Here is a 12,820-nt window from a genome sequence, read left to right as displayed (position 1 = left end):
ATCTGATTTAAAACCCACCATTTTTATTCAATGATAAATGGATTTGTGACTAACGACCGATCGATTTAAAGATCTCCGCCATAAATTAAAACTCTGCAGCCTTGGTGTGGTGGATTCTCCCCACCACCCTTTTTATTAGGAAGCGTCAGAATAAATCGGAAGAGGCTGGTTTCTACTGGGCCCCGATTCAAGGGGATGGCTGTAACCCCCCCCCCCCAGGTCTCCCAATGATTCATGGAAGGTCACAACAGTAATTCACACCAGGAGATAAGGATGCCAGCCTCCAGGGGAAACCTGGGGATCCCCCCAGTTCAACTTCAGGCAACGGAGATCAGCTCCCCTGGAGAACATGGCTGCTTAAAAGGCGAACTGTACGGCATTATCCCCCCCCCCCTGAAGTCCCTCCCCTCCCAAAATCCTACCCTCTGCAGGCTCCCCCTCCAAACTCAACAGGTTTCTCCGAACCTCCGATGGCAGTTCTATCTAAGATACTGGCCTCCCTTCCGGAGAACCCATCCACCCTACCTAACTCACTAACCTACAACATCTGCCCCCCCTCCCCCAGTGAGAGTCCATCTCGAATAACTGGAGGTGGATTTCAAACTGTTTTAATGACAGATCTGTTTGTTTAATGATTTACCCCACCGTCAGATGGTTCAAACTGCTGTGGAGCTGCCCTGAGCCTGAGGGGGAAGGGTGGTATATAAAAATAAAATGTATTTGCTAATTTTAAGTGACCCTATTTTTAAAAAAAGGAACTGAAGGTGAGGATGGGGGAGCAAAATGGAAGTGGTTTGCCAGCCCCTCCCTCCCAGTTTGCCACGTTCCCTGCTAACGCTTCACTTGGGGATTAATCTTTCTCTTGCAGCCTTCCGAAAGGCCCGGCATGGCCCGATGAGGGGAGGGATTGGGGGGGGGAGGCGGCTTCGGCGTCATTTCTGCTGTCAAAACAGCGCTTAGCCCCATTGCCTGATTGTGCGGGATGAAAGCTCCCCGTTGCTTCCATCTCTCTCCCCTTGAGCCTCAATTAAAAACATTTATTTGAAGGACAAAATTGTAAAAACAGCCATTTGGTTATCTCATCCTCATCCCCCCACCCCAGTCCCTGGGAAAGCATTTTACTATAAGGGGAGGAATTATGATTTCTCTGCCCCTGCCAAAGAAGCTATTACAAGATGACATACCCAGGATTTGTACCCCCACCCCTACCCCCAGCTCCAGGCATTTCTGTACCCTATGTGGCAACCCGAGTTCTTGGAAAGGGGCTTGCTTCTGATCTTTTCACCCTGTCTGATTCCTACAGCCAGTGGCCACCTCTCCTGTTGGCAGCTCCTTGGAAGCGGGATCCTGCCACACAACAATGACCAACTATGGGGCCCTGCCGTATTCTGCCGGCCAGTGCTATAAGGAATGGGCAAAGGAGCAGAGATTTACACTTTGTGAGAGCCATCCAGCCTCCAATGAGGCAGAAATTCCCTGTGGCGATTTCTGGCTTGATGTCTAAGCTCCCACCCCCCTACACCCCGCAAATAAAATTAGATCCCGTCCCTTAATTTTACAGCCCCGCGTTAACGAGGCAGTTTGGGAAGAATCACCTAGCCTGCTCAGAAGCTAGACGGAAAAGCAATTTGGAGAGATGGCCCATCAGAGCGTCTTCTTTCCTACTTGGACAATTGCCTGTTTCTAGCCCAAGGTCACCCAACTGGCTGCACGTGGAGGAGCGGGGAATCAAACCCGGCTCACCCAGTTAGAAACCTTTGCTCCTAACCACTACACCATTCAGCCGTTTTGTGGCTATGCCCACAAGCCTGTGTCAGAATTCCAGAAGTTTCTGCAGGCTCCAGAAGGCTGAGAAGCTCTGGATTACGGCAATGGCATTTGGGTTGACCCCAATTTCAAAATGTACTCAGTAGGTGCCCCTAATGAAAACAGGTATTCCATAAAATTGTCTTCTGCTGGATTGTTCCTGGGCCTCAAGTGTTCTTGGCAGCTTCTCCCTTCAAAGACAGCTGGGTGCAGTCTGGTGCTGATGGATATGCCACGAAACCCAACTAGTCACGAGAAGGGAGAGCAAGATGGGCAGGAGGGCTTGGAATTTCCCCTTCGCCGCTCAAGCGGAAGAGCGATCCCTGCCAAAACGCAGCCACCCCAGCCGAATCCCCCCCACCCACCCACCCACACAAGAAGAAAAAGGTCTCCTGTCGGAAGAGATCCCCGTCTGTTCCGACGACACAGGGCTGTGAAGTGCCCCGGTGCTGGCAGACGGAGGCGCTTCCAAGGGGCTGCTTTACAGGCAGAACATGAGCCAGGGCTTGTAGACGCCTCCCTGCAACTTTGAAGTGGCTCAGTGAAGACCACCGAGGAAGGAGAGGCAGGAGCAGACGTGGGCTGCATGAACAAGGGCGCCTTTGCCTGGTGCCATCGGAGACGGCGGAGAAACCAGCCGGAAGGAATCCCGCGCAAGCAGAGCATGAAGCGAAGGCCGGGCTGCATTTACTGAATGCCCTACCCCCCTCCTCCAATTAAATCCTGTGCTTAGGCCACCCGATTTTGCACGAAGAAGGAACAGTTTCTGGGATCCGAACAAATTATTCAGATTTGCATCAGCAAGCTGGCATCGCTGACGTTTGCAAATACCGCTGGAATCCTGCCAACAGCCCATGCAAATGCTCATTTCGGTGCCCTCTCGCTTCTAAGATTTGAGCAGTCTTCGTCAATGCGCATGCAAAGATCTCTTCTCCCCCAGAAGATCTAGAAACTTGCTGAATGTGAATTCCAGACATCAAGACTCCAGCAAACAAGTTCCGCCCTCGCCTGGTCTGCCTGCTGTCTGGTAAGAATCTACCTGTCATATCCGGATCGCTCCCTCCAGCTAAGGACAGCATACATAAGTTCCCCTTTCCCCATTTTATCCTCACCACAACCCTGTGATGTTGGTCAAACTGAAAGGATGTGATCAATCATGGAGCTTCTTGGAAGAATGTTTTGGAATCAGTGAGCCTGTGCCAAATGCCCCTGCCCTCCTGGAGAAAAAACAAACCAGGTTGGATGTTCTTAAAACACTACAGATGTTCCGTTAGGCAGGGGTAGTCAACCTGTGGTCCTCCAGATGTACATGGACTACAATTCCCATCAGCCCCTGCCAGCGTTTGCTGGCAGGGGCTCATGGGAATTGTAGTCCATGCACATCTGGAGGACCACAGGTTGACTACCCCTGCCGTTAGGGATGCCAGTCGCTAGGTGGGACTGGGGTCTCCTAGAATTACAGGTCATCTAAAAACCTCATTTTCTCCAGGAGCGTGCCCACTCCTAACTCCACCCCCAAAGTCTCCAGGTATTTCCCAACCCAGAGTTGGCAACTCTAAGATCTACATGAACCATGACTCTCCAGAGTCTACAGCAGTTCTCCCAGAGGGCGGAGGGCGGCTGATACCCTGTTGAGCTTCCTCCTGAGGCTCTATCCCTCCAAATCTCCAGAAATTTCCCAACCCAGAGGTGGCAACCCTAGCCACAGGGCTTCAGCCGGCCATCGGCCTCTAGGCATGTTTGTAGGAGTCAGACCCCTGTCAGACTGACAAGCCCTGAGAAATCACCAACTCCATCTTTTCTCCTTGTTGAAGAGAAAGACATTCCCCCATCTCTGCTGGCTGCACACTGAAATGTCTTTATCCCACAATGAATTGGCAATCAGGCCGCTGGGAAGAAGAGGACCGGGGACAAAAAGAGAAGATTATCCACAGCCCGAGGTAGTTGGTGCCTCGCAGGAGATGGGCCGTCCCACGGCGCGGCCCCTAATCAAGGCTTGCCGAGGGACGCCATCGTTGCTGCGGTGAGTGGAAGGTTCCCTCCTCCCCCGTCCTCCCCCGCCTGCCATCGGCTCATCCAGTCGTACCTGATTAAAGCAATCAAACCCGACTCAATTAACGGCTGGGTGCCGTGCTGTTTGAACAGCCATTTCGGTCCCTGAGATTTCCTCCGATCCGGGCAAATGAGGGATCACATTAGCAGAGGGTGGAAAGACCCAGAGGTGACGGCTGACCTGTCAGCACTTTTCCCGTGCTTGTGCGATGCATGCATATGTTGCTGCAGCAAATGCCAGTCCACCTGCAGAGCTGTTAATATTCTGGGCCAAACACACCCTCTGCTCCAAACCTCCAAAATGTGTACCCCAGGAAAATCTGTCCGCATGGCTATTTTGTTCTGCCTTGCCTTCAATATCAGTGCAGTTCCACCCGGGAGTTCCACCTGGCCACTGTGAGGGGAGGGGGAGAGGGTCACTAGCTCCGTGGATCAAGTGACGGTTCCTTCAACAATGGCTGAACCACCGCCTCCATCAGACACCCCCGGAATGTCCCTGAGGACAGGGACAGAATATCTCCTGGAGAAGGTTCCTAATCCTCTCATCGCCTGCTTTCATGAGCCACGATGGGCTGCGATCTAAGGGGCAAGGGGTCAACACTATCAAAGTCAGCAGCATCCTATCCACATCAGTTTGGGTGAGACCCTGAAGCTGTCAAAAATGACTCCTGGAAATGACCAAGGGGCCTCCAGTTCATTCATGTTAGCTATGGTTGAGTGGAGGCCATGGTGAAGTCCAAGAACTTTAAAAAGCTGTAAAAAAAACTCACTGCTAATATTCAACTGAGTACATTTTGATTGCCTTTCTTCCAGAGCTTATTCTTCTAAATAACTGATCTGGGCATAAGCTTGTGGATGCAATGGAGCCTGAAACCCCTTAAGCATTTGGCACGTGGTAATTACAAAAATGGTCCCCAATCAGAATCGCCTTTGGGGGCAAATCCCCATGTGTGATGCAGCCATGCTGGCCTCTGCTCTCACCTTCCAACTTTATCTTCCTAGAACAACTAGCACAACACAATTCAGGAGAAGTTGGGGGGCTGGACTGGATGGCCAACTTGGTGATCCCTTCCAGCTCTGTCTAATTCTGATTCCTCATCACAAAAATACACCTCAGCCACCACCACCTTGACCGGTCGATGCAATTCCTCTGGAAGGCTGCAGGGGGGGACATTGAGCTTTGGGCAGCCCGAGAGGGTCACTTACATTCCGCTTTGGCACAAATGAGGCAGGCAGTGGTGCAGTTGAAGAAGTTCAGGAGGCCAGCCACGGCCACGCTGATGTCGGTGTTGCTGGGGTGCAGGTTCAAGGTGGTGAATCGCTGGGACTGAAGCTTGATGAATTCTTCTGGGGCGACCTTGAAATGGGGCACCTAAAAGGACAGAAGGAAGAAAACCATCCCTGAGGGAAAACAGAACTGTTGACCCACCACTTGGTCCCAGAAGGTCAGGCCCAAACCGACAGGGTGAAATTAAACCAGAGTTTTCAGCTCAACATTCAATTCATTTATTTACGGTCCTTTGACCAGCAATCAGCTAAACATTAGGAATGAGTTCCTGGCAGTGAGGAAAAGAAGAGCTGGAATTTATATTGCGCTTATCATTACCTGGAGGAGCCTAAAAGCAGCTTACAATTGCCTTTCCTTACTCTCCCTGCAACAGACACCTTGTGAGGTAGGTGGGGCTGGGAGAACCCTGAAAGAACCGGGACTGGCCCAAGGTCAGCCAACTGGATACATGTGGAGGAGTGGGGAAGCAAACACCCATTAGAGTGGTTCCTTGGTGCAACAGGCTTCCTTGGGAGGTGGTGGGCTCTCCTTCTCTGGAGGTTTTTAAGCAGTGACAGCTGATAGCAGTGCTGATTCTATCACTCACTATGACAGGGCGGGCAGAAAGAGATGGACCTGTGACAGGGCGGGCAGAAAGAGATGGACCAGTTCCTGTGGCCCTTTCTTATACGCCCTGGGTAACGTGGTTTGACACTTGGGGGTCGATAGTGATTTTCCTCCAAGCCAGATTGGCCCAGGGATCCTGGAGGTCCTGAGAGCCAGCAGAGTTCACTTAAGAGTGACAGTCCCTTATCTGGAGAGCCAGGTTTGATGTCCTGCTCCTTCACATGCAGCCAGCTGGGTGACCCTGGGCCAGTCACAATTCTCTCAGAGCTCTCTGAGCCCCACTTGCCTCCCAGGACATCTGTTGTGGGGAGAGGAAGGGAAGACAACTGTCAGCTGCTTTGAGAATTCCGTCAGGTAATGAAAAGCAGGGTATAAATCAAACTCTACTCCTCCTCCTTTTGCCTCTCTCTGGATATAAAGTGGGGGTTATCGGTGTGTGTGTGTGTGTGGTATTTGTGAATTCCCAACATTACACAGAGGGTTGGACTAGATGACCATTAATGTCCCCTTCTAGCCCCATGTTTCCACGTTTCCCCTTGCAGATTTCAGCAATGTTGAACCTATTCTTGCCGCAGACTGAGTGGGACTGCTTAGGTTGCAGAATAGTCCCCTTTCTTTGGGGGGTGGCATGGCTGCAAAACCATCAAAGCCGAGATTCTTCCTTTGGTTATTTCCCCAAAAGGAGGAAAAGTACTCCGTGGCTGCCGGTTAGACTCACGCTCTGATATTTGCAGAGCAGGATCTGTTACAGTAAGGCTGGTTCTCCAGAGGGACCCCAGCCATGAGTCCTAATAATAGCTCATTTGCCTTTAATAAATCAAAACACAGGCAGGGGAGCCGGCCTGCTTCCCTGGGACGGACAGCCTGTTGGATAACCTGACTGGGGAGACACCAGTGACTTCTTCAAAGCCGATTTCCGGTGCTCTTGGGGAGCAGAACACCGTGGGAGGAAGATGAAAGGGAACAACTTGGATTGGGAGCGTTGTGGGATTGGAGCAAAAAGGAATCTTCCCCCTTTTTTTGCAAAGTGCACATTTTGGGAAGAAACAGAATGTGGCAAAGGGAAAACAGCTGGTTCTATTCCATTAGGAGAACATCAAGCCCTCTTTGCTTCCATTACGGGGACTTCCCACGCCGGCAACTGTGCTCCACTTGGGGGGGGGGGGGGAGAAGCTGTTAACCAGCTGCAATGGCGGCTTTATTGGCGGAGTCAGCAGCTTGGTTCGTAACAGGAAAGCTAAAGAGCAATCAGCCGCTCTCGGCCTCGATTCCACTCCATGTCGTTCCACCCTGGCTTGTTTAACAAGGAAGGCAGCAGGCTGTGAGCCTCCGGCAGATTCTTTTAACTACAGCAGACGGGGCACCCACAGGATGGCTTTGCTGATCCTTCCGTCGCACCAGATGGAATCTCCGCCTCAGTGTAACAGCTGCAGAGAGAGCAGAGGGAATAGGAGGGAGGACTCAGGGCCCGTCTCCTAGCCCCATGCTGGAATCCAGCATGACCTTGTGCATCCTTTGCTGCCTCTCTGCCTCCACTCCCAGCCTGCAACGAGAAAGTACACTTCTTCTCCCTTCCTGTCTAGCCCATACGAAACAGCTGTGGTGCTGAGCAACAAGTTGGGCCTCCGGGAGGAGGTTTTCAGAAGTGTTCTGCAAAATGTACAGCAGACAGCACAGGTTGACCTTGGGTCACTCGCAGTCCTGTTAGAGCTGTTCTCATAGAGCAGTTCTGTCAGAGCTCTCCGAGCGTCACCTACCTCGCAGGATGTCTGTTGTGGGGAGAGGAAAGGAAGGCAATAGTAAGCCGCTTTGAGACTCCTTTGGGTAGTGAAAATTGGAGTATAAAAACCAACTCTTCTTCTTTGGGGGTGCTCAGTGTGGGCGAGAGAACCACTGCCAACTCCAAATTTATAAAGGATTTATTAAAAGAACAAGGTTTATAAGCATGTCTTTGGCACAGCACAGAGTTAATCAAAAGAATCGAAATAAATTGCGTGAAATACAATCCTTTTGTCCCTCTGCTAAAACATACCCTATCTGATGTTAAATATGGAAGCAGAAGAAGCATTCTAGTAGAAGGTTGCTTTGATCTGAGTAGCTGTGAGTAGCCATCTTGGACATGTGCTGCCAGGTGAGTGCTGAACATGCAACAGGAACTTGGAGCCCCTTAAGTCTATTCTATATTTAGCACCAGATAGGGTATGTTTTAGAAGAGGGACAGAAGGATTGTGCTTCACACAGTTTCTTTTGACTGTTTTGCTTAAGAGGTTCCAAGTTCCTATTGCATGTTCAGCATTCACCTGGCAGCCAGATGGTCCAAGATAGCTGCTCACCTCTGCTCAAAACAGAGCAACCTCCTCCTTTCCCCATTTCAATGTATGGCCCTACCTTTTCTGGATCCTACTGCCCTCCAAGCCTAGTATGCAGTTGTTCCTGGGACATCCACACCTCCCAAATTCTCCTGCCGAAAGAGAGCCACACCAGCCTCTTTGACAGTACTGCATTCCGCGTCCAGAGCGAGATGAAATGCCACGTGTCCGAATCTGCAACCCAAATTGCCTGGCGAGTTCTCCCTATGACAGTGGCTGGCTTACAAAGGAGCACAAGCACTCGGTGATGGAAGAAATGAAAAATAGCGGAGATCAATGGACTGAGTTAAAAGTAAATTAGGACAAATAGAAGGAAGAGTTCCTAACGATGGGTGAGCTGACACTGAAGGATGTTCTCAGTCTGAGCCGGGCAGGCAGGCGGCCGGAAGCGGCGGCAGCAGGTTCGGCAGAGAAATGGGACAGAAACCAGGAGCCGGCAAAAGGGGGGTGAGATATTCCCAGCAGCAGGAAGGGCGGGGACCAGGTGTGGGGGCTGGCGGGGGGCATTCCTGGGGTCAGTAGGATGCCAATATGGAAGCCACAACATAGTCAGAGGCAGCTTGGCGCTTGACCAAGATCCTGCATTTTTCATCCAGGATCCCCTGCAGGGCTTAGAGCGGCCTGTCTAGCAAGACAGCGAGCGACGTTCATAAAGAAGGGCCGAACTTAGCTGACAGCAGCAGGTTGTGATTTCAGCAGCTCCCGTTGAGTCCTGCTGAGTAAAATATATTGGTTGCAATCAAGGAAACAGCTGAAGACTCTGTCCAAGTTATTGGAGACCCACCAATCAATTGGGAGAGACACCAGGAGAGGCTACGCATTGTGTCTCCGACCACAGACGGTACAAGGACGCCCTGTAGCCACCAGAGAGTATCTGTGATGTATCATTTCTGACAACCAAATGCCTCCCCAAGCCTCCGCCTCCTTTGAATGAGGTTTTATTCTTCTGGGCATCCCAAAAGGAATTAGTAATGCAGAAGTCTATTATACTTACAACTTACAAGGGACTATGAGCATAAAATATATACCAAAGCAACAGCCTAAGATATGCACAGAACAGGACAGCAATAAAAGTCTACCAGTTTCAGTTTTGACAGAGATGTAAATTGTTAAAGCATAATTTTTTCCCCACGCGTTGCAAATTTCACTGGCTTAAAGGAACAACAGTAGGAGAGATCGGTGGGAAGGACTTCAGAATGAGAAGCCTCAAGTGATTTGGGTCAAAAAAAAATCCACGTCCAACTCCAGAGGTTCTTCTAAAAGGACATCATCCCATGAAACCGGATGAAACGGCCCTGGTCATCATAGGACGGCCCATTCTGTACTGAGAGATGCTGGGGGCGGAGCCTCAGCAGGGTACCTGGAGATTTGGGGGTGGGTGGGGGTGGAGCCTTGAGTGGACCCTCCCCAATGTATCATCCCACAGAGTCCATTTCCCCCCTTCAACCTCTAGCCTGGAGATCTCCAGCATCCACCTTGAGGTTGGCAACTCTAACGGCCACACGTACAATGTGTATCAGCCACGTGGGGCTAGAAACATGCTTATTTTGCTTTCAAATGAAAGCAGGAAGCAGAATCCTGTGCCCACATTCTGCCCTCTTCCTGTGCCATCCTGGCCTAGAATGGAGCTCAAAATAAAACGAGAGTTTGAGTCTCAAACAAAAAGCCAAAAGCTTCATGGAAGGGACGGGCCAAAGGGAGATTTCCACTTCACCTGCCTCCCAGAAGGCAGTGAATGACAGCAGTTTGTTGGTGGATGCCTCCTGTGGACAGGCTGGCTTTCAGACAGACCAGGGGATCGGCGATGAGAGAGATGCCCCAGAGCCCTGCTAAACGGCAGAGAGACGGTCGGCAGGATTTAGGCAGATGAAATACGAGCACCAGGCTCCGTTTCCTGGGAACAGAGACGGATCAGAACGAGGCGGTGCGAAGTTTATAAAATATTAAACCCGGCTGCCACTTGGAAACAGATCAAATGGATTTTCTATTAAGCATAAAAACTCCAAAACAAAGGATGCTGCGAACTTTCAGAAGGGTCACGGCATTCCAGGGAGAAAGCTAATGGGGTTACCGGAGAGCGTGGGTGCAGGTTTTTAATCTTTTTTTTTATTATTATTATCACAGAGCCAAAACCGAGATCCGGGGCCGAACTGTGGAGAAAGCTTTCAGCGCGTGTTTTTACGAGAGCCGAAAAGCTCCTCTTCTTCAGCACCTGTCTGAGGAACGCGGAGAGAGGAGGATGAAAGTGAAGCCGATTGAGTCTGAACTCCTTGCATCTTCCCTTCTGTGACATCACCGCGTAAAATCAGTGGTGTCATGATGTCATCCTGTTTGCTATCTGATCCCTAATTGGCTGAGATTGCTCAGAAAGAAGAAAGCCAAGGCAGGAGGAGAACGGCAGCACTGGAGCTGCAGAAGCCGAGCGGAGAGGAAAAAGTGGATGAAAGGCGGGGATGGGGAGGGGCTGGTCACAGGTGCCTGTTGAGGAAGGCAAGGCAAATGTAAGCCACTTTCAGACTCCTTCGGGTAGTGAAAAGCAGGGTATAAAAAACAGCTTTTCTTATAGAGCTATAGAGTTGGAAGGGGCCATGCAGGCTCAATTCAGGATCAGTCTAAAGCAGGGGTAGTCAAACTGCGGCCCTCCAGATGTCCATGGACTACAATTCCCAGGAGCCCCTGCCAGTGAATGCTGGCAGGGGGCTCATGGGAATTGTAGTCCATGGACATCTGGAGGGCCGCAGTTTGACTACCCCTGGTCTAAAGCATCCATGGTAAGTATCTGTCTAGCCACTGCTTGAAGACCACTGGTGAGGAGGAGCTCTCCATCTCCTTAGGCAGCCCATTTCACTGTGTAACTCCTCTGACTGTGACCCCCCCCCCGGTATCTAAATGGGGCCATTCTACATGTCATTTAAACCGATTATTGAAGGTCCCATTCTCTGCTGCCAACAGAAACCACTCTCTGCCTCCTCCAAGTGACAACCTTTCACATACTTCCTGTCCCCTCTCAACCTCCTCTTCTCCAGGCTGAACATTCCCAAGCCCCTCAGCCTTTCCTCTCAGGATTTGGTCCCCAGGCCCCGGATCATCCTTGTCGCTCTCCTCTGCCCCCTCTCCATTTTGCTCATATCCTTTTTGAAGTGGGGCCTCCAGAACTGCCCGCGGGACTCCAGCTGTGGTCTCACCAATGCAGTCAGGGACGATGACTTCTTGATCACAGATCCCAGCACTCCCTTTGGAGGAAGCAATGTCTCCAGCACCCTTCCACTCACCTCTTTCTCTCCGCAGATATTGCTGATGATGGAGCTGGAAGCAGGGCTTGAAGATGGTCCCAGGACAGCTACCACCCCTTTCGGTAGGATCTGGCACACTGATGGTCCCCGCGGGAGAGCCAGCCGGAAGGAAAAGAAAGAAGAGTTACTGGTAGTCTTGATGAGAGCATAAGTATAGCCCTCTGGGTCGGATCACAGCCTCCCCTATTCCAATATCTTCTTCCCAACATTGGACAGAGAAAAGTCTCTGGGAAACAAATAAACTTGAATCCTGCTTTCTCTCTCTCTCAGGCTGATATACATAGCTCATTCCCCTTTTCACCACATCCCTGTGTGCTCACAGATAATCCAGTGATGACGGCCAGGCTAAAAGGTACCCGTGAGCTGGGTGGCCAAGTGAGGATCTGAACTTAAGTCACTCAAGGAGCAGTGCACTATGCTAGATTTTGTATTCAGAAGCACACTCATTTGGCATATTTATATTCCACAGAGCTCACTGGTGGAGGAGGGAAGTGACATCAAGGGGCAGCCAACTTCTGGCAACCCGCTGGGAAAATCGAGGAGAGCAAATGTAGAGCAGGGAGAAGCAAGCGCCACAGAAACCTCTAAGAAAAGTTTCTTATAAATCCAGCGAAATGGTTGCATGGAAAGAAAACCGCGACAGTCTCTCACTCCCCGTCTAGTTCTGACCTCCATCTGGCTTGAGAACTTGGGTGGTGTAGTGGTTAAGAACGGCGGCACCTAATCTGGCAAGCCAGGTTTGTTTCCCCGCTCCCCCACATGCAGCCAGCTGGGTGCCTTTGGGCCAGTCATGGCACAGATAAAGCTGTTCTGACCAAGCAGCAATATCAGGGCTCTCTCAGCCTCACCTCCTTCATAGGGTGTCTGTTGTGGGGAGAGGAAAGGGAGGGCAAATGTAAACCACTTTGAGACTCCTTCGGGGAGAGAAAAACAGCATGTAAAAAATCCACTCTTCTCCTTCATCTATGGTTAATGGATGATATTAACTGAGGAAATGACCCAGGTTGAAGCAACACACTGTGGAGGCCCTATCTGCATCCAGTTCCACTTTCTGTTCAAGGGCAGAGCTAAATTACAGCAGGGATTAACTATTTTTGGTCTCAGTTTCTTCGTACTGAGTTCACAAGCTACGTGCCGTAGGGCCTCATGTGATGTTAACCGGGCCCGACAGGAGATGTCCTCACAGTCCACAGGAGATGTTCTCACGCCAGAAACAACAAAATCCATCTTTCTCGTCCAATGACAAAATCTCAGATTCAGGGTGTGCACACAGCAACCATGCAGTTCAACCATCACCCAAGATCAACAGGGACCATTAGATCATCGAGATAGATTCTGCCAAGAGATGTGGAAGAATCAGAGATGATAGGTAGAGTGACCGGAAACTGGTGTGCAGCAAAGAACTG

The 12,820-nt window shown here is 50.7% G+C and overlaps 1 protein-coding gene across 6 annotated transcripts in view; it reads right to left on the bottom strand.

The window, feature by feature from the left end:
- Positions 1-12,820, bottom strand: part of GRIK4 (glutamate ionotropic receptor kainate type subunit 4) — a 352,867-nt gene that overhangs the window by 109,331 nt on the left and 230,716 nt on the right. For all 6 annotated transcript variants that reach the window (XM_077305824.1, XM_077305826.1, XM_077305827.1 and 3 more), the window contains exons 4-5: positions 11,394-11,491; positions 5,065-5,230 (exon numbers count right to left, since the gene is read on the bottom strand). In XM_077305824.1, the coding sequence (XP_077161939.1) occupies positions 5,065-5,230; positions 11,394-11,491 (264 nt within the window). The remainder of the gene's footprint in view (positions 1-5,064; positions 5,231-11,393; positions 11,492-12,820) is intronic.

This window comes from Paroedura picta, chromosome 12 (assembly GCF_049243985.1).
Source record: "Paroedura picta isolate Pp20150507F chromosome 12, Ppicta_v3.0, whole genome shotgun sequence".
Lineage (NCBI taxonomy): Eukaryota > Metazoa > Chordata > Lepidosauria > Squamata > Gekkonidae > Paroedura > Paroedura picta.
The sequence above is the reverse complement of the archived record's forward strand: the minus strand, read 5'-3'. Positions and strand labels throughout refer to the sequence as shown.